General features: G+C 35.7%; 1 protein-coding gene across 1 annotated transcript in view; it reads left to right on the top strand.

Annotated features, from left to right (window-relative positions):
• Nucleotides 1-27,916, top strand: part of MDGA2 (MAM domain containing glycosylphosphatidylinositol anchor 2) — an 832,021-nt gene that overhangs the window by 377,538 nt on the left and 426,567 nt on the right. The window contains exon 2 of the mRNA XM_001097544.5: nucleotides 4,986-5,125. Coding sequence (XP_001097544.1) covers nucleotides 4,986-5,125 — 140 coding nt within the window. The remainder of the gene's footprint in view (nucleotides 1-4,985; nucleotides 5,126-27,916) is intronic.

Below are 27,916 nucleotides of genomic sequence, written 5' to 3'. Positions count from 1 at the left end.
AAACTTCTTCCCTCACCCTCAGATTCAGTTAATTGTCATGTCCTATCTAGCAAGACCTCTAAAATGTGTCTCTCCTCCGATATCCATTCCCAGGCCTCTCCAGTGTCTCTCCTGTGTCTGAGACATAATGGCAAGCTGATAAGGCTGTACAGTGGCAAGGCATGAAGTAAATGATAAACTACAGGGGACACATTTTTTACATGGTTATTTCAGAAACACAATAGACACTGGCATATTACAAAGGCATATTTCAGATTTGCCTTTGAACACAGTTTTCTGTCTCTGAAATCTCCTTCCTCTTTTGCTCCCAAGAGCATCTCTCCAAACTTAGGTTAAATGTCACTGACTTTGCGAAACTTGTTAGACTTCCCTAGGCAGATTTAGCTATCCTCTGCTTTGTCTTTGTTTAGCACTTTTCATTTTCTTCTGTTAGAGTATCTATCCTGTTCAACTATCATATAATTTTAAATAATTTAGACAAACCCAGTAGGCTGTAAGCCCTTAGCAGGGGCAGCTCATGGCATTAATCATCATATCCCCAGCACATAGTCTCATGCCTACCATCGCAGTTGCTCAATAAATATGTGCTTGAAAGTCTGTATCTGAGATGAAAAGATTAAAATGCCCCTGGTTGTTGTCATTGTAGAATAATTTATTTGTACTCTTTCTCCAGAGTGAATTTGGTTTAACTTTCAAAAGTATATTCTAACAAGATAAAAGAATGTCTCTCTTTTGCCCTTTTAGGCGACCTCTTCAACCCAAAGCCAAAATATCCTCAGATTAAGACAATTGATATGATTAGTGTTAGGAAAGATTTTACATAATGAGATTTGGTTTACTTCAAGAAAATTTGGATGAATATGAGTCTCATGCAATATTTTAACATTGTAATTCATTGCTGACTCTACAGGGCAAAGGAGATCATAACCTTTAGTCCAATTTAAGGATGATGAATTGAGGTTTTTTACCAACAAGGCAGAGGATCAGAGATGTCTTGCTTCAGGTATAAAACTGCAAATTGCATCTATATTTAAAGTAAGCAAATGCACTGCCATAATAGTTGATATTTTGCTAAAGTAAGAAGTTGAGTCATTATAGTGATAGTTGCTAAAATAGAAACTAAAACTCAATTAGTTAATAAATACCTCCTCTGTGCTGTGAATTACATGATATGGGGATGATGCCAAAAATGATGCTCAGTCTGGCACTGAGATGCTTACTATCGTGTTTGAATGTTAAGAGAAAGGAAAATCACAAAGCAATAAACACATACCTCCTGGAATAAAAGAGAAGATAATCATTGATAAGTAATCCAAGAAGATATCAGGAACATGGGTCCAATTATTGGTGTGGGAATCTTAGATGGGAGAACATTATAAGCAAAGACTCTTAAAATCTCAGGGTTCTTTGCATTCTCCCTGAGGATAGCCTGATATTACAGAGAAATGGGGCTTCTAGTTGGATAGTAAGCGTGAGGACCCTTGCCAGAGGGCCTAAATGCACTCATGTGCAGCGATTAGGACTCTATGAAATGTCATAGGGAGATATTGTAGGTTTTTAAGCAGAGAAACAACATAATGTAAATAGAAATTTCAAAATACTACTTTGATCATTGTGAGATGTCATGGATTTGGCAGGTACTGGAGGTAGGATGATGAACTGGGGCAACGGTCTATTGTTAAGTTTGGTTAAGTTTGGAGCAATTCTGCTACTTACATTCTTAATCTAGTTTATGGTGCTCTAACTGCTTTATTAATAGTTTCTCAGTCGTTTTTTATACCCCTAGCCTGGTCTAGGTCTGGGTCTAGTTTGGGAGTTATTTAGAACACAAATTTAACTATGACAGACATAGTTTAAATAGAGAGCATCAAGTAGTGAAAAGAACAATAGGCCAGTGGCTCTGGTCTCATTTAGCCACAACTAGCCACAGGATTGTGACATCATTTGATGTCCTCAGACTTTTCTTTCCTAATCGGGAAATGAGAGCACTGACCTATATGAACTCTAAGGTCCTTTCAAGTGAGCTTTGTGCAAACAAAAGAATTAAGGGAAGCTTCTAAAATACTCTCCTTATCATTGAGCAGCTAAAATATTGAGCACATATTTTAATGAATACTAAGAGGAAGACAACTTCCACACTTAAAATTTGGTGGAATATTCCACCCTCCTACAGGAGAGGTGGTAGGTTCATGATGACTGCAGTATGCAGGCAATTACCTTTTCCAAGAATGTGTTATAATATAGAAGAAAATAGCAGAAAATTAACCCTTGTAAATGTCACAGTGTGCTTACTGCATAATTTAAGTGGTTTAAATAAAGCTACTTATTTGCATAATGATGTTTTTGAAAGATATACCTTAAAAATAACAATACTAAGCATTGATTTGAAATTAAAACAAAAATAACAAGTGTAAATTAGTCTGGAAAAGATGTCATGTCACTACATAATTAGGTATATTAATAAACATGTGGGCTATCACGTATGAAGCTAAATTTAGCATGAAAATATATTTTAAGAAAATGGTTCTGTATTTTCTATTGAAAATTTATTTTATTTTGTTTTGCAAACATTTATAGATTTTCATCAGTTTGTTAACCTCTACAATATGGATATGACTATATTAGACAGATGTCTAAATATAACTACCTCACTAGTATTACTTATCTAAATTGAAGTCCAAATTTGATCACTGCCTGAAATGATTTGTGGGAAATGTGGTGTGAAACATATCAGAGCACTAAGAGAAACACCAAAGATAAGGATTTCTAATGTCATAAAATCAAACAAATTATTACAATGTCTAGACAGAGTCCAGAGACATGATGGAAAATTTTTAATAAATTGGTTTCATAGACCAAACTGGACATTTGACTTAAGCATCGTTTAATTTTTCAAATCAGTGAAATGATGCATAGCAGAAAGTTTAGTTACTTTAAAAAGACAGAGGAAAAGGATATTTTATTCCTTGGAGTATTTTTCTTTAGCTAACAAATATAATACCCAGAACCTAGTCTATGTAGCTCTGTCATTGTAGCTATCTGAGTGTTCGGTCAAAATGCAGATTCCTGGGGTTTCTTGCAGATATATCAGGTCTCTGAACACCTTTGAAATTTGTATTTTTAACAAGTTCTTGAGGGGCGTTTATTATGCATATTTAGTGTCAAGGCCACTTTTCTAGAAGTACTCTTTTGTTCTTATCCTATTATTGGAATTGGAAACTTTTACTTGTCATTTTGATTATGCATATTGGAATCAGGGTTCTGAGTTTCAAGGTTGAGTAACAGGATTATGCATTGGTACCTAGAAAGAGCTGGACATAGCCAGTTGCTTTATTTGGTTTTTTTTGTTTTGTTTTGTTTTGTTTGAGACGGAGTCTCGCTCTGTCGCCCAGGCTGGAGTGCAGTGGCCGGATCTCAGCTCACTGCAAGCTCCGCCTCCCGGGTTTACGCCATTCTCCTGCCTCAGCCTCCCGAGTAGCTGGGACTACAGGCGCCCGCCACCGCGCCCGGCTAGTTTTTTGTATTTTTAGTAGAGACGGGGTTTCACCGTGTTAGCCAGGATGGTCTCCATCTCCTGACCTCGTGATCCGCCCGTCTCGGCCTCCCAAAGTGCTGGGATTACAGGCTTGAGCCACCGCGCCCGGCCGCCAGTTGTTTTATTAATCATAAGTGGGCTTTTCCATCTTCCAGTTTCTGCCTGAAATTGAGAAAGATAATGAAATACGCCCTGATGTCAGTTACTAAGCTCTTACGTTATATAAAACAAAATAGTAGATATTGAAAACTATTCTATTTTACTTTCAGAACACAGATTTTCCCAGAATGAATTTTTTCATGAGTTGGCCTTATAATCTTTTTTTCTTCCATAGAATCACCAAATTTATTTTAAAATTCTGTAAGATTTATCGTCTTAAATGTTAGACAAAACATTCCTAATATGCTGGTACTGGCATTAATTTTTAAGCAATCACAACCTCTGCTAGTAATACTACTGTTTAGGTCGAAATATCTATCAGGAAATTCTTGAGATCACTGTCATTTATATGTAGATATAATCTTTCCACTTGCCTTTAACTAAATAACCATTCTGTTTCACTCCAAAATGTATTACAAACAAAAATGCTGAGTTCACAAAAGGAGATGATCTCCAATTTGAAGCTAGTAGCTGTCAATAATTTACGTGATGGCAAGCACCATATCTTATTAGCTAAGCACTTCTCATGACCCACAGAAAGTTTCCATGTAGTTGTTCCCAATGATATGTAAGTCAAGGAGTGTTAGTTAAATTTTATTGGCCCCTTGGCACTGAAGTAGGAGAAAATTATATTTAGAAATTTGGGCAGCTTTATGCTAATGAAGTTTCTTTTGAATCAGAATTTTAGACTCAGGCAACAATAGTATATTGTCTTCTTCCATGGCTTAATCAAGAATCATACTTTGTTTACATCAATACAGATGTCTATAAGTATGGTAAATTAAGTTGGTTTTCACTTCCTGAAAACCAAATCATCTTATTTGTGAGCTTCTTGTGTGCTACATGGCTTAAATAATTAATAGACAAATGTCAATGTCTTCAATTCAAATTCCCTTTTCTCTTCCAATTGTCTTCTTTCTTTTGCACTACATATTTTTGGTGCAATATTCCTTATTATATTAAAGTTTGATTGAACTCAGAAAGGAAGAGACCTTCTCACATTTTAACAATCAAGTTTTATCATGTGGTCTTGTATTGATGGTGATTTCTTGAGGCACCAATGTTCCACTACCTTGTTCCCCTGGAAATGTGTTGGTCACTGTTAGATAAATTTGAAGATTTCTTCCAGTAAAATCTTTAATGCCTTGGGGTGGTGTTAAGACTGATGAATCTGACTAATCTGACTATGGTGAAGTCTAATAAGAATTGCTTTTATAGTCAAGATGGTTCATGAGCAGATCACTTACTTACCTTTTCATGTATCTTGTCTCTCTTCTTCCTGACTCGACAGCTCCTCCTACGGTTCGTATTGTGCACTCAGGCTTGGCCTGTAACATTGAAGAGGAGCGCTACTCTGAAAGGGTCTACACTATCCGGGAAGGAGAAACCCTAGAGTTGACTTGTCTAGTCACAGGACATCCACGTCCACAGGTGAGTCCCGAACTGTGACACTGGAGAAAACACTCTCTGACTTTTCTTGGAAGTCAAAAAGTGTATATTTTAGAATATTTAGCTAAAACTGTGTGTGTGGGGGTGTGTGTTTGTAACTCAAGTGCAAGTATATGTGCAATGCAGGACAAGAGTGTGGATTTCAGAACATTCAAACTTGAGCTATTTTTGTGTATAAGATGAAAAAAGAAATTTTTGTTTTGGTATTATGGGAAATGTAGAAGACACTTCTAAGGAAGCTGTTAAACAGACAACTACAAAAATATCTCAGTAGGATAACAATTCATATGGCAATGAGTTTATTTTAAAACGTGGGACATGATTTCATGATGACATAATTGCAACCGAGAGGTATTTGTTCTGAAGAATGTGAAGCATGAGGTCACATGTACTTTTCTTACTCCTAGTCATTTTATTCATAGAAAACCTTGAAAAACAAACAGTTGCAGATACTGTATGCACTCAGGCCTTCAGAATCATCAGCTACACCTTTCTTAAGCTAATTTTATAGAAGCAATAAAAACGGAGACTTTTAAAGGGCACTAAAATTACAACAATATGTAAAGGCAAAGCTCATGCGTGGTGGCTCATGCTTACAACCTCAGCACCTTGTGAGGCTGAGGCAAGAGGATCACTTGAGGTCAGAAGCTGGTGACCAGCTTTTTGTCTCTACAAAAAAAAAAAAAAAAAAAAAAAAAATTAAAAATTAGCTGGGCCTGGTGGTGCACACCCGTAGTCTCAGCTACTCTGGAGGCTGACGTGGAAGGATCACTTAAGCCCAAGAGATCAAGGCTGTAGGTTGTCATGACAGTACCACCACACTCCTGTCTGGGCAACAGAGAGAAACACTGTCTCAAACAACAATCAAAACAAAAAAAAAAAGAAAGAAAACAAAATATTTGTAAGAACAAAATAGTTAGATAGAAGATAATATGTTTAGGTTATATATATATATATATGATGCGGCAATCTAATTTAGATGCAGAATATTGAGGATATTTTACTCAAAAATTGATAATTCTTATTGTCAATAACCTTACTAGCTCAAAATTCACATTTGTAATCAACACAAGCACTATGGTAGGAAAAGTAGTCTCATTTAGTAGATAAAGTTACATATTTTAAGTATTTGTGTTACAGGAAAAAAAAAATCCAGCCAACAAAGCTACAGAGGGAAAAGTGAAGAGTAATGTGGAAATTTTATGAACTCACCATTTTAACCCTGTTTTTAACTTCTGCCATTCTTGACTCTTACTGACAGATCCTTAACTCAAGGATCTTTTTATTTACCATTTTGACTCTGAAATGATAAAAATACGCATATAAAGCATCACAGAATGAAGCATTAAATAGACAAGACCATGGCTAAAACAGAAATGGTAAAATATGCTTAATAAAACTCATGCTGTTGGTAAAATGAAAAAGAACAAAAGTAATCTAGAAAGAATAATTATTAAAAATGTTAAAAAAGGAAAACTCATGATAACTATAATTTCAAATTATAACATTTGCTATTAAATGAAAATGGATTAAAGAATACAATTGTCTTAATGAAATTTAGATAAACACAATTTGAGCCAGGATAATTACGCTTGATAGAAAAAAAATGATTCCAAAAGACAACATACAAGGACAGACTGATGACTGATAATTGTTAAAATTTGAAACAAGGAAATGGGTATGTGAAGCATTTTCATTTTAAAATTTATACAGAAAACAATGTCCAGTTAAAATAATGTTACCAAAAATTTAAACAATGATAGACTTAAGATAATATTAACTCAAAGAAAATACAGTGTTGTTATAATTTGATTATATGTTTTGTTTTGTAGACATGGAATAGAAATTTCAGAGTCAAAAGTTGGGATCTAAACAGGAGGGTCCAAACATATTTAAAAGAAGCTGTGAAGAGCTTTATGAGAGGCAATTTATGGCAAGAGAAGATTCACTGAGGCTCCCATTAGTCCTTCACTGAGTGTACTAAATTTACACCTTCTGAACTCCAAATTATATTTAAAAAATCAACTTCTTATCTCTGTTTCTAACACACCCCAGGTGTTGCTCTGCTGCTTCTCTCTCCATCCTCCTGTCCCTTTAATATTGGAAATTTCCCATTTTCTCCATACATTTTCTCTTTTTATCATTCACAATCAGGAGTACAATCTTTGACCTCAAGACAAACCAGATTAAGTTCTGAAACGAAGAAGTAGATCATTCTTTTTTTTTTTTTTTTTTCCCCTAAGCAGTTCCATTTTTGGGAAACATTTCAATGTGTTTCGATCCTAAGAAAAATGTATTGTTTTGGTATCAGTATCTTTTTATTCCTAGAATTAATTAAGGTGTTTGCAGGTGAATCAGTTTCAGCTTATATTGCCAGTTGAAAAATTAACTGGGCCTCTTCATTGTCAACAAACTGTATAAGGAAGGCTGACAGAACAGCTGGGGCTTGGCATTCTGGCCAAAGTCTAAAGGGCATGCTATTGGCAGCTGGTCCTGAGGATGATTTTTGTTGGCTGATATCAGAAAGCTGGAATGACTTTCTTGCTTGTCTAATCTGAGTATGATAGTTGGAAATGCAGTGGAAGAGAGAGGTTCCTCATTCACTCATCAGCAGATTTCTTAATCTGCTACCTATTCTTCTAGCAGTAAGAGTCATAAAGATTGTTTATTTCCAAAAGTATTGTAGAGAGCATTTTTTCTAGCCTCTTTAATTTTTTATGGTGTATTGTTTAGTGATAGGTAGTGGCCTGAAGGTATTGACGTATCCAAAGAAAATAAAACAAGTGAAGGAGAGGTCAGTACGATGTAATAGTTGAGAGCATGATGCTGGAACCAGACTGTCTGGATGTAACTCTGGCTCCACCAGGACTAACAGTGTGACCTTGGAAAAGTTCCGTAATCTCCCAGCTTTCTTTGCCTCAGTTTTCTTTTTTATATTTCCGGGATGATAATAACTATCTTGTATCATAGAATCCTTTCGAGAGTTAAATTTATATTATGGACATATATACACACATATATCCTGTGTGTGTATATATACACATATACATATATATATACACACACACATACATACAAATACAACTATACTTTCTTGGTACATAAGCATTGTGTCAGCATGTAATAGAAACATGTTGGCTTTATTATTTTTCAGTAATTTAGGAGCATCAACTCTAAGATCTATATTTGGATATGTAGGTATGAAAATAAGTAGGTTTTTTTTTTTTTTTTTTTTTTTTTTGAGACGGAGTCTCGCTCTGTCGCCCAGGCTGGAGTGCAGTGGCCTGATCTCAGCTCACTGCAAGCTCCGCCTCCCGGGTTCATGCCATTCTCCTGCCTCAGCCTCCCGAGTAGCTGGGACTACAGGCGCCCGCCACCTCGCCCGGCTAGTTTTTTGTAGTTTTAGTAGAGACGGGGTTTCACTGTGTTCACCAGGATGGTCTCGATCTCCTGACCTCGTGAACCACCTGTCTCGGCCTCCCAAAGTGCTGGGATTACAGGCTTGAGCCACCGCGCCCGGCCGAAAATAAGTAGGTTTTAAAACTGGTTTTAGTATTCCTATATCCTGCTTTAAATTAGATGCATTTAAATCAATTTCAGTATTTTTTTTGTGTGTTATTGCTCTGCACAGCCTATACATCTCTGTTAATTAGCCTTTTTAGCTTGCAAGGAATAGAACTATGTTCAGACTACCTCGTTTAATGAGAGTTTATTACAAAGATACATGAAGAAGTAAGAAAGAAAGAAAGAGTTTGCCAGTAAATCTAATAATCTAGTATAAACTCTAGATGTCTACAGCTTCAGAATTCAGCTACCCTCTTTCTTCCCCTCTCTGCATCCCTTCCCTTCCCTTCCCTTCCCTTCCCTTCCCTTGTCTGCCCTGCCCTGCCCTGCCCTCCCCTCCTTTCCCTTCCTCTTTCTCCTTTCTCAAAATTATCACATCAATAATTTAAATACATTATAAATATAGTCTTGTAAATGACTTAAACAGTAGGATATTTAACATAAATGTTTCTCTTCTCCTTCCGACCTGCCCTGCTTCCCAGAAGTAATAGTTCGGCATATCACCTTTCAGTTCTTGTTCGATGCATTTCCTTTATATAATTATTTATGTTCATGTTCCATTTTCAATTTTTAATAAATGAGATAATGAAAAGTATTATTCTATGACTAGAATTTTTCACTTGGCCATGTGTCCAAAACACCAAGTATGGGTCTAGCCTGGTAGTTCTTAATGTGTGGTTTCTGGAGATAATTGATTAAAAATGAAAATTCCAGATCACTTCACATTAGAAATCCCTGCATTGGGGCCAGCAATTCATGTTTTAGCAAGCCCTCCAAGTGAATCTGATGTACGCTAAAGTTTGAACCAGTGGCTTGGATCATTGTCTTCGCTCAGGCTGAATAGTTCTTTGTATGGGTGCACTGAATTTTGCTGTGAGTACTCTCAAATGTGTATAATTGCTGCTGTGTTGTTCATCATGGAATTACTTACAGATGGTCACTGTTATAAACAATCCAATGAATACTTGTAGGGTATATGTTTGTGTTGCCTGTATGTACATCTTTGTGAAATGTATGGTAGCATTGCTGTATCTTAGATTCCCTCCTCAAAATGGAATTATTTAGCCAAAGTTGAAAGGGACCTTTACTTGCTTTCTCAATGGGAGTGTTTTTTTATTTTTTTATTTTTGTCAATTTGATGGAAGAAAGTAAATTACACTCAATTGCAATTTAAATTTGCATTTTAAATCACTAGCCAATTTGAACATTTTCCTGCATGTTTATCAGTCATTTGTACATCTCTATTTACTGGTCCTCTCTTTTCTTGCTAGTTTGCTCCTTCTTGTAGACTTGTGAAGACAAATATACTACATAAATAAATTCAATTGCTGATAAACATGTTGCCAATTGCACCTCCCAGGGTGTTACTTGTGTTTTAAGATTGTTTATGATACTTTTGTTCTTAGGTTTTTGTTTTGAAAAGAGGAATCATTTTTGGCTTATGACTTTTGTAGCTACTTTAGCAAGATCTCCTTATATCCATTTAAGTTTTGTTTTTCTAACAGCTTATAGTCATTTATGTATTTGACAATTTAATCATCAGGAAATCATTTTGTCCTTAGTATGAAGTGTTAGTTTAGTGTGCTTTCTGTCTCCTTCTTCTCTCTTTTTCCCTCTTGCCCTTATATAAATAGGATGGTCAATATTCCACTGGACAGCTTCAAAATGCTCTTTTTAGCATTAACAAAATTACATTAGTCTGCACCTTTCTGTTATTCTTTTCTGTACCAATTCCATTCCATTTTACCTTCTACAGCTTTACTATTTATGTAAAAAATATAAATAATATATAAATATAAATATATAATATATAGTATATATAAAATATATTATTTAATATATAATATATTAAATAATATATAAAATATAACATATATTCAATGTATATTATATAATATATAAAATATAACATAATATTTAATATATTATATAATATATATTATTTTATATATACTATGTGATAAAATAGATATAATTTATATAATAAAATTAATATAATTAATAAAATATATACATATATACCTATGTGTGTGTGTGTGTGTGTGTGTGTGTGTGTATATGTTTAGACAGCGGCTCACTCTGTCACTCAGGCTGGAGTGCAGTGGCACAATTTCGGCTAACTGCAACCTCTGCCTCTCGGGTTCAAGCGGTTCTCCTGTCTCAGTGTACTGAGTAGTTGGGATTACAGGCACACACCACTACCCCTGGCTAATTTTTGTATTTTTAATAGAGACGGGATTTCCCCATGTTGGCCAGGTTGGTCTCAAAACTCCTGATCTCAGGTGATCCACGCCTCAGCCTCCCAAAGTGCTAGGATTACAGTTGTGAACTACTGCGCCTGGCCTATAATATATTTTGATATATAAACAAGCAGGTCATTCCTTTATAGTTGTTTTAAAATATTTCCTCCGTTGACCTCAAACATTTTTTATCTACCCTATAAATTAGAAAATATGATTTTCATGTTCTCCACCCAAATAAATGTTGAGATTTTAGTTACATTGCATTATTCTTGCTGCAATGAGGTCGTATGTAGAAAGCATGACCGGCTTTTAAAAGGAAGTTCTCAGTAGGAATACTGAACATTTGAACTTTTAAATTTCAGACTTCTCAGATAGCAATACAGTTTAATTGTAACCAGTATAATGTGTGGGTCTTTGAATTTCTTTTAATAATAAACATAGGTATACCTGTTTGCAAGGTTGGAAGATACTGACCTTCTCCTTTCAAAACAAAACAAAGAAAAAAATGTGCATCAATCAAAGCAGCTCTGCTTTTCTTCATTTTATATGCTGACTTGCTGGGTAGGATTTCATTTGAATAATATTTTTCATCACTAAAATATTTTTGAAAGCCACTCTTTAAAAATAATTATGTAAATCCAAAACACTAGGAAGCATTAAAATTGTCTACTAGTTTATTACACCTTAACCTTAGTGAGCATTTGCTTTTTGCATAAAAAAACTAGGCTGGGCCATTTTTCAATTTTAGAATAGAATTGTATTCAGTCATTTGATTGTTGTATAAATGTATTTTTAACTACCAAGGCTGTTGCAGAGTTATTGATGCTTTTGTCCTTGTTAATCTTCTCTGCAGATTCTCAAATGGTAATCTTATCATGATAAAAATCTTACAAATGTTAGTAGCCAGTTCTTCAGTTCGAAACCATTAGTGCTATGTGTATTGTTCTTTGCAGATATTTTATATATCTTGATTCATATTCCTCTACTTTTTTTCTAATTTAGTCTGTTAATTTTTTTTTACAAAATGAGAATGCATGCACTTGAATAAGAAACATACTAGATATTTGGATTTATCTCCAATTAATGTGGGCAGGTTTAGGTTCTGCTATAATCAATTATTATATTAATTCTTTTTTGTGTTTTATAAAATTAATATAATTTGCTTTTTTTCATCTGTGATAAACATATCTAGACTGAACTGTCTGCTACATCATGTTAGAGAGTTTCCAACTAAAATAACTAATATTTTTTCAAATAATCTTTGGATAAGATGTGGAAAATGTTTAGAATAAGAATCCAAATATTTATTTTTTTAAAAATTTCACATCAGCTGGGTGTGGTGGCTCACTCATGTAATCCCAGGACCTTGGGAGGCCGAGATAGGCAGATTGCTTGAGCTCAGGAGTTCGAGACCAGCCTGGGCAACATGGCAAAACCTCGTCTTTACAAAGAAGTAAAAAAAAATTAGCCAGATGTGGTGACATTTGCCTGTAGTTCCAGCTACTTGGGATGCTGAGGTGGGAGGATTGCTTGAGCCTGGGGAAGTGTAAGCTTCATTGAGCCCTGATCTTGCCTAGGCGAAAGAGCAAAAGCCTGTCTCAAAAAAAAAAAAAAAAAAAAAAAAAAGATTGCCATATCAATGGCTGCTTTCACAATCCCTGTCCCTGCCTCATATACCTAGTCCCATCTCCAGGTGATGTACATCTTTATTAAGTACATGGTTACATGAGTAAATGTATTTAGCATAACTTGTTTAGGATGAAACACTTAGAGTCTTCCTTATAGTCTTCAAATAGTTTTGTTTCCATTTATTTTTATATAGAATAAGAAAGGCTTTTTGGGGTCAACACTTTAACATACTCCTAAATTGCTAATACTTTTTATTCTCAGTGTATCAGCATCAACCAAATATTTTTAGAAATTTTATTAAAATTCTCAGGAAAAGTTATTTTTGTTCATCAGAAGATTTACCTATCTACTATTCTCTCTGAATTCATCTTTTGTTTAATTTTATGAACAATCTAAAATATCTCATTCATTCCAGATACTATCTCAAAAAAAAAAAATTTGTCAATGTAATTAATGAGACAATACGTGTAGATCATTTGACAGAGTGCCTAGCACAACATAAATGCTTAGTAAATGATAATCGTATTTGTGATTGAGTCATTGATACCACATAATAATTTATTTACAAACTTAATAATTATAAGCTCTTACTGTTATTACTATATACTTACATTTAACTCAATAAAGTAGGTGGATATTCTTTCCTGTCCCATTGAAATTTGTCTCTCTCTATGCCTGGATTTGGCCACTGGACTTTGAGGTAGCGGTAATGTGGGTCTAGAGTGTGATGATACTGGGCTAGGAAGAATTTAAGGATAAAGTACTCTTCCATGACTTGGGTTAATTATGAGTAAGAATACCTGGAGCTAGTCCTAATATGCTGTTAGTTCTTTGAAATTTAAACATCATGAGGACTCATGGTAAGTGAGCTAGAGATACAGAGCTGCCTTCACAGAATATTAAAACTTAGAAGACTCAGGGAGGTGGGAATGTTAGCACATATTTATTATATGAGGCTTGTTTTTAGAGAATTCCCAAGGCATTCACTGTGAGAAATGCAGTAGTCAGATGGACACTGGCATCTATGAAAAGCTCAGGGTGACTGTCCTCTGTAGCCCAGGGTGTAGTAGGAGATGCTACCATAGTACAAGGATCTCTAAACTCAATGGTCTGATTCTGCCATTTTCAGAAATGGCAGAAGTTTAGTAGTAACACTTTACCAGCAAACTCAATATTGATATCGATAGTGTGAAGAGCAACAAGGTCAGAATAGCAACCGGAATTCTTTTATCAACAAGGGTTTATGACACAAGGATAGCTGACTAGAGTAGTACTTGATGTATCTAAAAAGACAAAAATGACACCTTGAGGAAGTAGACATTTTCCACTATAATAGAAGATCACAATCATTCATCCAGTTTCCAAATTTAAACTAGTTCATGGAGCCAACTCTTACTGGTTGAAAGGGAAACCAGGTTTTCTTAAAGAAAGACCTAGCAATATCACTGAAAATTACACAAAAAAATGCTGTCTCAATCCTTCCTTAAAAGGATTTATGGCCATTTTACATAGCAATTTACACTGGAAAAAGTGAACTAGCAAAGCCATTTTACATAGCAATTTACACTGGAAAAAGTGAACTAGCAAATTTACACTGGAAAAAGTGAACTAGCAAAGCCTCTGTACCTCTGAAAGGTACAGAGCCTGAGCTAGCACTGACATCAGTAGTCTTGTAATGCTAATAGAGTTAGAATGGGGATTTGAGGAAGACAAGAGATAAATGGAGTCCTAGCCTAGGTAAATGGATTGATCTATGGTTATTTCCCCAGACTCCCAAGTACATAATCGGGACCAACATACTTAGCAACAAGCAGGATCCTCACACTGGTTATATGACCCTTGGAATAAGTCAGAATCATTTTAGTAGAAAAGACCTAGTGGAATCCTATAAAACTGTTCTTCCCAAACCAACGTATGAAATCATCAGTAACACTCCTTCCCAGGAGAAACTTCAGAGATTATATGCTACCATCAAAGATTTAACAGTGAAGGAGTCATAGTCTCCATCATGCACCTGTTCACTTCACATGTAAAGTAACTAAAAAGTCAGGCGGATTATGATATATGATAGCTTATGGTTAACAACCAAACCAAAGCAGCTGCTGGATCAGATGTGGTGTCTTCACTGGAACACCACCACACCCCTGGCACTAGCTGGTATGCAGCTAGTAATCTAACAAATGCATGCTTTTTAATTCTTATCATGAAAGAGAATTTAGAAGTTTGTTCTTATGTGGGATAGACAGCAATCCACATGTACATGTCTGCCTTAGATCAGGGCTAACACTCACTCTCTGTAACATTACAGTGCATAAGGAACTTGATTGTCTTGGTAACCTATAGACGATTACACAGAGGGTCTCCTAACATGATTGTTCAACTTTACAATGGTGCAAAAGTCATAAGCATTCAGCAGAAATCTTACTTTGAATTTTGAATTTTGCCTTTTTCCAGGCTAGTGATATGCAGTACGATACTCTCTTGTGATGAGGGGCAGTGGCAGTGAGCTTCAGCTCTCAGACAACCATGTAATACTGATAATCTACAGTATATTGTGTAGCCAAATGATTTTGCCTAACTGTGGGCTAATGTAAGTGTTCTAAACATGTTTAAGATAGGCTAGGCTACACTATGACATTTGGTAGGTTCGATGTATTAAGTGCATTTTCAACTCACGATATTTTCAAGTTGCAATGAGGCTATCAGGAGACAACCCCATTACAAGTTGAGAAGCATCTGTACCGGTCCATTGTATTGATTACATCATGGCATTTTTTACCTTTGTGAACAGGAAGCAGTGAGTAGTCTGGGTACCATAGTAAGCTGTGTGCATAACAGAAGGTGGTAAAAGTTGTTGCTCTTCACAAGTCCTATCACTAAGAATGGGGTGCAAAATAAGATAGACCTTTGGATTCTATGGGTTGCATATACTACATTTAAAATATATCTCCAAGTCATTGTATCAGTTAATTTTGAAGGCTGTCAGTTTCAAGTAGGGCTCAGAGAAAGAAAGTGTTCTGCAGCAAGTCCAGCTTTGAGTGAAAATCGCCCTACTGCTCAGGCAATACAATCTAGCTGCTTTGATGTTGGATAAAGATGCTGTGTAGATTTTTCAGTAAGTCTGAGAAGAGAATCACAGAACAGAACTTTATATTTTGGAGCAAGACTAAACTTTCTGCAGCCAAATACTAATTACCGTTTGAAAAGCATCTGTTTGTTTAATTAAAAGTAAGCAATCATTAAAAAGTCAGGAAAAAACAGGTGCTGGAGAGGATGTGGTGAAATAGGAACACTTTTACACTGTTGGTGGGATTGTAAACTAGTTCAACCATTATGGAAAACAGTATGGCGATTCCTCAAGGATCTAGAACTAGATGTACCATATGACCCAGCCATCCCATTACTGGGGATATACCCAAAGGATTATAAATCATGCTGCTATAAAGACACATGCACACGTATGTTCATTGCGGCACTATTCACAATAGCAAAGACTTGGAATCAACCCAAATGTCCATCAGTGACAGATTGGATTAAGAAAATGTGGCACATATACACCATGGAATACTATGCAGCCATAAAAAAGGATGAGTTTGTGTCCTTTGTAGGGACATGGATGCAGCTGGAAACCATCATTCTTAGCAAACTATCACAAGAACAGAAAACCAAACACCGCATGTTCTCACTCATAGGTGGGAACTGAACAATGAGATCACTTGGACTCGGGAAGGGGGACATCACACACCGGGGTCTATCATGGGGGGGGGAGGGGGGAGGGATTGCATTGGGAGTTATACCTGATGTAAATGACGAGTTGTTGGGTGCTGACGAGTTGATGGGTGCAGCACAGCAACATGGCACAGGTATACATATGTAACAAACCTGCACGTTATGCACATGTACCCTAGAACTTAAAGTATAATAATAATAATAATAAAAGGAAAAAAAAAGTAGGTTTTAGCTGATACATGCTCCCTTTGTTGTCCCTTGGTCAGGGAGTTCTGGGGCACATTCTGCATGCCTTGTCAGTTTCACAGTAGAATAGAGCCTGTTACTCTCAGCAATGACCAAAGGAATCACACTTTCTTATATTGGCTTTTCTTCATTCTTTGTATCACTGTTCAAAATCCCCTACTTGGTTTCCCTGGGATTATTTCCCAAAATAAACTACCTTTTTATAGAATTTTATCCCACATTTCCTTTTCCAAGCCAAAAGAATAAGACACTACAAATCTTCTGGACCCAAGCTCAATGAGGAGTGTATCCATACATGTGACCCTAGTATCTTCTTCCTTGCTGCTGACCTGTGTTGCTTAACTGTGATTCAGAATTATTGTACTTTTATTTTTCTTAAATACTTGTAAAGAAAAGTCATAAGTCATTAGCCAGGGTATAATGCTTAGTGAAATTTTGTTTTTATTTCTTAAGACCTTTATGTAACAGAATTACCATGAACATATTTCTACGTCTGTCTGGACTGCTATAACAAAATAACATAAACTGGGTAGCTTATAAACAATAGAAATTTATTTTTCACAGTCTTAGGGGCTGAGCAATCCAAGATTAAGGTACCTGCAGATCCCATGTATGATGAGGATTTGCTCATACTTGTTCTCCTTTTTATTCTAATCTCATATGGCAGAAAGGGTGCACAAGCTCTTTGGGGTCTCCTTTATAAGGGGACTAATCCCATTCATGAGGCCTCTACCCTCATGACCTAATCACTTCCTAAAGGCCTCATCTACTAATACCATCCTACTGGGGATTAGGATTCCAAAATATGAATGAATTCTGGGGAGGGACACAGATATTCAGAGCATAGCAGTATAGGCTATATTTTCCTTGTTTGTTCTTCTCATCTCTTAAAAAAATGTCTTTTACTTGAACTAAATCTAAGCAATTTAAGTTTGCAAGTTCATGCCCAAAGAATTTTGTGTGATAGAGATTTATGATATAAACACAGAGCAAGCATTTGTTTGATCCTAACAACTTTGCCACTCACATTGTCTGATGGTCAAAATTGGATCATGTGGGAGCTCTGAAAATGGATCTCAAACCTCAGAATCAAAATAATTAGGTATACAACTTAGTTGAAAATTTGAAATTAGATGTCTCCTTGTGAAATCTATATATTTTAATGAAAAATATTATATAGGTAGAAGGATAAGATAAGGACCATTGTTTTACTACAAGAGTTGATACGAAATAAGTATGTGAAGATTTTCGGGCATTTCAAGAAGAAAGAAATACTGTCTGTCAACATAGAATTGAGAATCTATTGATTGCGTTGTTTATAGTTATAAATACATCATTTTAAGGAAAACAGTTGCAGTTTCTTTAATGTGGAAATTCTGAACAGTTACATGAACATTAATGAATTGAATTTTGTGTTTTTATTATTAGAAGACTCTTATTGACATTCAGAAATGTATTATTTAAGTGGGAAGATCACTAAATGGCAAATATTTCACAATATGTTTTTTCCTCAGATTAACCAACTTTACCATAGCCTGAAGAGAGTTTTTAAATCATAAAATGATAATCAAATTAATTGATCCAGTTTATGAGTCTATATTATGTATACATCTTAAGTATGAGAGAGAGAGAGAGTGTGAGTGTGTGTGTTTATATGTGAAAGTCCAGGAAGTATGAGGTTTTTTTTTTTTTTTTTTTTTTTTTTTTTGAGACGGAATCTTGCTCTGTCGCCAAGGCTGGAGTGCGGTGGCCGGATCTCAGCTCACTGCAAGCTCCATCACCCGGGTTCATGCCATTCTCCTGCCTCAGCCTCCCGAGTAGCTGGGACTACAGGCGCCCGCCACCTCGCCCGGCTAGTTTTTTGTATTTTTTAGTAGAGACGGGGTTTCACCGTGTTAGCCAGGATGGTCTCGATCTCCTGACCTCGTGATCCGCCCATCTCGGCCTCCTAAAGTGCTGGCATTACAGGCTTGAGCCACTGCGCCCGGCCGCAGTATGAGTTATTTGTTATATCCGCCCCTACTATTTTAAAAAGGTAGCATGAAATAAATATTGTAGCAATCTATTTGTGGTCCTATTGGACACAATTTATCCTTTTCACTTTTGGTTATCACATTAAAGATGCCAATTAAGACAATTAATTTACTTGTGTTTTCATATCTGTAATCTAATGAAACACTCATTAAAATGACTTTAAAGGAGGTTTCAGACTTAAGTTTAATAATTTAACCTACAAATATAGAAAATACTGCCTATCTGCTTCTATGCAAAGGAATATGCCATCAGTGGTAATTAATAATCTATACAACTGCTGGTTGTAAACATGATACATTTATTCTAAATTAGGTTCATCCCAGCCATTTTCTGAAAAGCTGCAAGATACTTCAAACAAAGTCAATAAGGAATAACAATCTTTCTGTGATCTGAAAAAGTTAACTTATACTACACAAGGAAAGTGCATATAAAATGTATTTCCAGAACTGAAAAATAAGAAAACAGTTATTAAGAATGATTCTATCAATTCTTTTTTAAGGAATTGTTAATCTTTTATTTTAACTTCCTTTTAATGCCAAGGTCTTAACAAAAAACTAAAAATAACATTTATTTTCCTGGCAGTTTTATCCTCTTCCATCAGCAAACATTGATTTCTTCCCTTTTTCTGCTTCTTGTGGTACATGAGAAAACATTATCCTCTACAACTTGGCCTCTTCTTGTTTACTTACTCGCCTTTGGCAGAAATCATTAAATGATGTTGGATAAGCTTGAGCAGAACACAACCCTTAGTTAATTAGTGCCTTCTCTGGTGTATTTCATAGAAATTCTGTATTTTTAAAAATTAACTTTTGTGCATCTGGGTCTGCAATATGATATCAAATTTATGTAATTTGTTGTGTGTTGATATGATACGTAATCAGAACAACTCTCCATTTTGAATAACTCTTTGTGGTGTCTTCAGGAAGATGTACGGTAGTCAGTCAAACTTACAGGTCATTTTGAAAATAATTTTCTGAAATAGCACAAAAGAATGATATCTGTTACTGTACAGAATGAATGTAAACACATTTCGTGATGTATGTAAATTTTACATCAGCTAACATCCAGTATGAGTCTAAATGGTTCTCCAATTTCAAAATTGGGCAAGTGCCTGAATTCCATGATAGTGCCTTGTATTGCTTCCCTTGGGCTGCCATAAGAAAGTATCACAAAGAAAGTTCTTAAAACAGGAATGTATTCCCTCACTGTTTGGAGGCTAGAATTCTGAAATTAGGGCGTCAGGAGGGCTTTCGTCCCTCTGAGATTCTGGGTGGAATCCTTCCTTGCCTCTTCCTAGCTTCTGGAGGTAACTGGCAATCCTAGGTGTCCTATGGTTTTCAGCTGCATCACTCCAATATCTGCCTCTGTTATCACATGCCTGTCTTCACGTGGGGTTTTCCTCTTCTTGTAATGACACCAGTGGATTGGATTAAGGGCTCACACCCTATTCCAGTACCCTCATCTCAACTAGTTATACCTGCAACACGCTACTTCCAAATAACATCACATTCTGAGGTACTAGGAATTAGAACTTCAGTGTATGTTTTAGGGGCCCATAATCAACCTGTAACATATCTTACTTATTCATTGAAATTAGATAATCCATACTCTTACTGAACAAATCCTGGGGCTACCTTTACAGGGTCTATTGTACAGCATTGTAACTATACTTAATAATAATATGTTGTATACTTGAAAATTGCTAAGGAGGTAGATCTTATATGAAAACTATGTGAAACAATGGATATATTAATTAACTTGATTTAACCACTTCACAATGTATACATATATCAAAACATCACATTGTACACTATAAATATATAATTCATATTTCCCAACTATTTGTTGATAAAATATTAATAAATAGAACGTGATCAATATGACTAGTGTGCATCATTACTATTGAAGGAAGTGACAGTGCTTTTCCTACTGACTGTATTTGTGGTCCCTTCTACTTGTTCCCACCCCTTCATCTTGGCTAACTAAGTAAACACCTTATTTGTCACCTCTTCCCAAAAGCTTTGGTTTGTTTAAGAGGCTTGACTAAGTGCTTCTTCCATGTGCAGAGAATACCTGGCCACTTCCCTACTATCATGTATCACAGGACGCTGTTTTGGGGAGTGAGTGAGATTATAGGCTTTGGAGTTAAACAGCATGGTTTTAAATTCTACTGTCTCCACTTTCTAGCTCTGTGAATTTGGTTAATTTATTTAACCTCTCTTTTACTTGTCTTCCTCTTGTGTAACATGAGAATAGTTATAGTACTTATATAATAGAGTTCTTTAATGATCAAATAAAGTCATACTTGGAAAGACTTAAAACTCTGGATAATAATGATTATGGTAGAATTATAAAAGAGAATAATCAAATTATTTTCAAATTTTCTGTCTTTCAGTGAACTATAAATTCCTAGAGAACAGGGACTTCATGTTGCATTCTCGTTTTCTATGATAGCAAAGTGTGTGTGTGTGTGTGTGTGTGTGTGTGTGTGTATAATGATATGCCTGAGATGGTCCTGGTTTGTGGCTGTTGTTCCACTATACTTTTCAAAAGCATTCTCTCTCTAGTTCAAAAAGTATCCTGCTCTGGGGGACAAAATATATGGGACCTATTGCATCTCCATTCACAATAGCCAAGATACAGAATCAACCAAAATGTCCTCCAGCGGATATGTCCTCCAGCGAATGAATGGATAATGGACATGTGGTGTATAAACACACAATGGAATGTTATGCCACCCACTCAAAAAAAGAATGAAATAACATCATTTGCTACACAATGGATGGAACTGGAGGTCATTATGTTAAGTGAAATAAACCAGGCACAGAAAGACAGATGTCACATGTTCTCATTAACATGTGGGAGCTAAAAATAAACTAATCTCATAGAAGCAGTGAATAGAATGGAGATTACCAGAGGCCAGGGAGGGTAATAGGGAAGGCAGGATAAAGAGGGTTCGGTTAGTGTGTAAAACACACAGTTTGATAAAAGGAATAAGATCTAATGTTTGGTAGCATAATAGGGTGACTGTGGTTCACAATAATTTTTTGTACATTTCAAAACAATACAAACAGTAGATCGGGAGTGTTCCTAACTTAAATAAATGATAAATGAGGTGATTGGTACTTCCAGTTACCCAGATTTGATTATTACACACTGTATACTTGTATCAAAACATCACAAAAACTCCACAAATATGTAAAAGTATTAGGTATCCATAAAAATTAAAAAGAATTAAAAGTCATATATATATATCACAAACACACACATACACACGCAAACACACACACACACAGGACCCTAAACATAAAAGCTTCACACGTAGAAGGTCTCAAATATTTATTTAATGAGTGAGTATGACAGGCATTATTACTTTGGAGTCAAATGGCATGGTTTTAAATTCTAATGTCTCCACTTTCTAGGCCTGTGAATTTGGTTAATTTAGTATTTTAATGAATTATGCTGCTTTTGGAAAATACTAAATTGTATTTGCCTGTGCTTCTGCCATTTACCTCTAAGAATTAGCATTTAATAAGGAAATCTTCCGATTCACTTATGTCCATGAGGTACTGTTGGAAGCCATATACCTCAATGTCTGTAGGGATGTATTAAATGCTCCCTTGATGGCTTAGAACACTTAATTTGTCTTCTTATTTTGCTACCCAGCTTGGACTTAAAGACACTTGGGAAATGGGACTCAATAATATGAAGCTATTAAAGCTCTTCAGTCAGAGAAAATTGTAGCTTTAAACCCTCTACGTCACTTTTGACAACAGAACACAGTTTTAAGTACAGATGTAATGGTGAAACATTGGGATCTCAAGTCACTGGAACATATGCACAAAGTACTAGATTTTTAGACAAATATCTCTAAATTTACTGCTTATAATTTATTGCTTACACTAAACTAAAAAGTTATAATCCTATGTCTTAATAATACAGAGATGATGAAAGCTTGGTTTTTGTCAGAAAAGGAAAAAAAAATCAAGTTAGTAGAAAATAAAACAGAGTTACAAAAGGTGTATGCTAAAGCATTCAGCTTCATACTGACAACTAGCCATAGTTAATTTTGCTAGAAGGCTTTGAGGGGACATTGTCTCTGTTTGGCACAAAACAGAAAACCCAAGGGTAAATTTAATTCCTCTATAGGCAGAGAGAATTTGGATGCATGAAATAGGATGCATGAGTGATCCATAAATTGTATATTCTAAGAAGTATAAACTTCTCTAACATATCTTCGGATACCCTCTCTGGAGAGCAACATAGTGACTTGGCCAATATGTTGGTTAACAGAATTGGTAAATGTTCCAATATTGTGATGACACTCTGTAGCATTATGTTTACTAGTTTGAACATTGCTAAGCATTTAGTCCACCTCTGTAGTGATTTGGTATGTTCATGAATTAAACTAAAAACTACATTTAATATACTATTAGACATACAGATAAGCTAAGTCGGTAGCTGCCTAGGTACAGGCAGACAGTCAAAGAGATAACATCTGGGTAATGCCGGCTTGCTTCTTAGGCAGTTATACACAGGACAGCATTAACCTTGGCAAAATAAGACCGCTCCAGGTTCTAATATTCATTTTACAAGTTCATAAATATGGTTTTGTTAGTATCATGGCAGTAGATTAGAGATGGGTTTGCATTTTCCAGACTCATAAAGGCTGACACATGTACAAACGATCCAAAAATCAGGTTGGGTACATTTCTCACTATGTATGAGAAATAATGAGAATGCATGCAAGTCAACCAAAGAACCAAATAGTAATCAGGTTGACAAGCAAAAACTTTCGACTGGGGTACCTGAAGGCTATCTTACCTATTGTGGAGTAGGAAACCATGGGCTTGAGTCCAATAGCAAAGAGTTTCTTTCTCAGACAGTTCTCAAATAGGTACTACTTGCCAAGCTGTCCTCCCACAAGCTTGTTTTTTCATTCTCAGGGCTGACCAATTACTGCTTTGACTGACACATTCTTTCTTTAGCCATATTAATATTAATACATTCAGTCACATTACACTCAAGTCACAGAGATGTGTTAACAATTTGGCTTCATTAAGCTGACTTTGCATGTCTCTATTCCAGATTGTACTTAATTAATCATAACTGCCCTCTCTGAGGATAGTCTCTTTTAAGTTCTTTAGGATGGGTGCTTCTTATTATATTTTATTAGAAAAACAAAATTTTGATGAAACTTTGATTTTATCTTATTTGTTCCTCTGCATTTCATGAATATGCAGACTAAGGCTAGAAAAATTAAGTGACAAGACCAAGGTCACGTAGTTTGTTGGGGACAGAGGCTAGATTACCAGGTAGCTACCAAAGTGCTGGCTTCACGTTGCTTCCACTCTACTGCTCTATGTCTTCACACGTTTATACACTTTCTGTCCCCTTTTTAGGACTTGTATACTTTTCAGCTTTGTAGACTGAAATGATCTTACTTGACTTGTTTAGATTTTATTATCATCACCCATCAAAAGCACAGCCAATGTAACTAACTCCAGGACTTTTCCACTGCCCTGCTATTTATTTATTAAAACAACTATAGAAAGGAAAGCTGGTGGTTAATTTTTGTTATTTTTTTTTTTAAATAGCACTACAGGATTATCATCATTTCTTAAAAGACAAAGCAAAAACAAAAGTATATTCACCTGAAAATGGGGTTTGAGAACTTGACAATGACAAGCACCTAGCATCAAAAATATTTACATTTATGGCACAATGCATAATAGTTTCTCTCTTTGGAATTTTATTTACGGTCTACCCGGTGGCTTTTGTAAGTTGCATCGAATGTAACAAAATGGTATTAATGTAATGTTTATTCTTAACTTCACTGCAGATGCATGAAGAATATATATGTATAAGGTTATGTTCTAGGTGACATGCAAAACACACACAAAGTGAACCCTATCACAAAATATTAAAATTTTAAATTTTATTGCATTAAATAGCAGAAAATAGAGTTGAGTGAAGCATCTTCTCAGAAGAGCATGCCAGTATTCATGCTATCCCTTTCCAAATCTCATTTTAATTCACTTTTCTTGAAAATAGAGGACTGATTGAAATTCCATTCATTCTTTGTGAACTTTTGCCCTCATCTACCAACTTACTGCCCTTCCCCTCAATATATTTTCCTTTCTTTTGCTTTCTGTTTCTTTCCCTAACCCTCGCTTCTCCTCCCTTTCTCTGTTACCACAATCTATACATTTAAAAGAAGCATTCAGTATTTGCCCAAAATTAATAGCCGTAAGCATAAAAATGGAACAAAGACCTTTGATATGTGATGACTTCATCACTAAAGAGATTTTTGGAGTGTACATTTGAACAATAGACATTTTCACTGCCTTTCCATTTTAAAAACGTATATTTATTTACTTATTTATTTATTTATTTATTTATTTATTAAAGCCAGGATCTTTTATCTGTCGCTCAGGCTGGAGTGCAGTGGCATGATCATAGCTCATTGCAGCCTCAACTCCTGGGCTCAAGCAATCTTCCTACCTTAGCCTTCTGAGTAGCTGGGATTACAGGCACAAGCCGCCACACCCAGCTAGTCCATTCTTAATATTCACGTGTATTTTACATTTTTTAAAAGATGACGGATTGTATAGAACAGAATATCCGTTTCCTTTTTTTTTTTTTTTTTTTTTTTTTGAGATGGAGTCTCGCTCTCTCACCCAGGTTGGAGTTCAGCGGCCTGATCTCGGCTCACTGCAAGCTCCGCCTCCCAGGTTCACTCCATTCTCCTGGGTCAGCCTCCCCAGTAGCTGGGACTGCCGGCGCCTGCCACCACACCCGACTAATTTTGTTTTTGTATTTTTAGTAGAGACGGGTTTCACCGTGTTAGCCAAGATGGTCTTGATCTCCTGACCTTGTGATCCGCCTGCCTCAGCCTCCCAAAGTTCTGGGATTACAGGCGTGAGTCACCGCACCCTGCCCAGTTTGAATTTCTGTAAACATCCGTCCATGAACTTAACTGGGAATTTCTAGCTCTTCAAGTCAACTATTTATTTAGTATCATTCCGTGGAAAGTTGCATGAACCTCAAGTGACTGCATTAACGTCAAATATATCAGTATATAATGATACCAGCCCATGAAAACAACAACAACAACATAACGAATGAATGGCCACATGTAGAATTTGCTTATGCATATATTCGTTTTTCGGAAAAATGATAATAAAGAGTCAAGCATTTTCCTGGCTTTTCTATACAAACATCATTTCAAGGTATCCAAATAATTGTTGAAAGTGTCTTTTTTTTTTTTTTTTTTAACTCCCCCCCCCCCCCGCCCCCGCCACACACACACACACACAGAGTTTCGCTCTGTAGCCCAGACTGGAGTTCAGTGGTGCGATCTCAGCTCTGCAACCTCCAACTCCTGGGTTCAAGCGATTCTTGTGCCTCAGCCTCCTGAGTAGCTGGGACAACAGGGGGGCCACCACACCCGGCTAATTTTTGTATTTTTAGTAGAGATGGAGTTTCACTGTGTTGGCCAGGCTGGTCTCGAGCTTCTGACCTCAGGTGATTTGTTCGCCTAGGTCTCCCAAAGTGCTGGGATTACAGGCATAAGTCGCTGTGCCCAGCCGCAAGTGTCTTCTTTAGAGATGAAATTCAATTAATACATACTGAAGAAATTATAGAATTCAAAAATCAACATTTTACAACAACTAAAAAATAATGGATTTATGCAGTGATCATCAATGACTGCTAAAATCATTAATTGAGATATGTTGAGGAAATTAAAGATGGATAGATCAGTATGACAATACTTAGATCCTCTGGTAAGTCCTAACCTAAGAATGATACAACCGGTTAGTATGTGCCTCTACGTGCCTCTTGATAAGCACTGAGCAATACAGTGCTATCCGTGATTTATTCATGCTCTGTTATCAAATACATTTTAAAAATGGAAATAAATACAATTAAGCCTCTAGAATGAATTACAAATTCTGGAAAATATCTGGATGGAGAAATGTATTAATTGGCATCAGAATACAATCACTAAAATACATAATGTAGGAAAATCTATAGGACAAATCACCTAGTAGCTGACATGGGATGGTGGGAGGGAGTGAATTTTATAGATTAATTAAGATACTTAATGATCATGCCATCCTTATGCAATGAGTAGACCTTTTCCAGATTCTAATTGAAAAAAAAAAATACTTAAAAAGACATTTTGAGACAATAGAGGAACACAGCTTGGTTATATTAAATTATATTGGTTATTTTATCTTACATTAAATTATTAATATTTCATAGTATATTTAATTATATTTAATTATATTTTATTTTCTATTATATTAATTGAACACAACTTGGTAATTTTATATTAATTGCATATTTTATTATATCATATATTATATACTTTATATAATATCATATTAATTTTGTTTTATTATATCATATATACCTTTTATATTATTTTTATATTTATATTATATTTATATTTATAGTATATTATATTATTTTTGTTTATATTACAAGGTTTAAAATGGTATGGTGGTTTTAAAAAATGTGTTTATTTGTTAGAGATTCATACTGAAGTATTTACAGAGAATATGATATGATGTCTGGAATTTAAGACACTTCAATAAAACAAAAATAAATTATTTAAAGGTGAGAGGGAGGATAGAGGAACTATGAATGGCAAATTATCATTTGTTGAGGCTGTGTGATAAGTATATATGGCTTTACTAAACCATTCTCTTTACTTTTGAGTCGATTTACAATTTTTCAGGATAATATGATGAACATGAAAAAGTAGCATTGGATTGGCACGCAGATGAACAGGTGATAGAGCCTCCAGAATCCTGTCCCATAGAGCTGTCCACAAATCTCTGCAGTTGGAGATTTAGTCTGAAAAACATTTTAAAACATTGCAAGCTAAATATCTAGAAAATGCGATTTTTAATCATAGTAAAACACCTATAAAAAGTTTAACCTTTGCCGGACGCGGTGGCTCACGCCTGTAATCCCAGCACTTTGGGAGGCTGAGGTGGGCGGATCACAAGGTCAGGAGATCGAGACCATCCTGTCTAACACGGTGAAACCGCCGTCTCTACTAAAAAAAAAAAAAAAAAAAAATACAAAAAATTATCCGGGCGTGGTGGCGGGCGCCTGTAGTCCCAGCTACTCGGGAGAATGAGGCAGGAGAATGGCGTGAACCCGGGAGGCGTAACTTGCAGTGAGCCGAGATCGCGCCTCAGGACTCCAGCCTGGGAGACAGAGCAAGACTCCGTCTAAAAAAAAAGAAAAAAAAAAAAAAAAACAACAGTTTACTCTTGAACATAGTAACTTCCTGCTACAGCCACTATAACAT

This window comes from Macaca mulatta, chromosome 7 (genome assembly GCF_049350105.2).
Source record: "Macaca mulatta isolate MMU2019108-1 chromosome 7, T2T-MMU8v2.0, whole genome shotgun sequence".
In the NCBI taxonomy this organism is placed as follows: domain Eukaryota; kingdom Metazoa; phylum Chordata; class Mammalia; order Primates; family Cercopithecidae; genus Macaca; species Macaca mulatta.
This window is presented reverse-complemented; position numbering and strand designations above follow the sequence as displayed.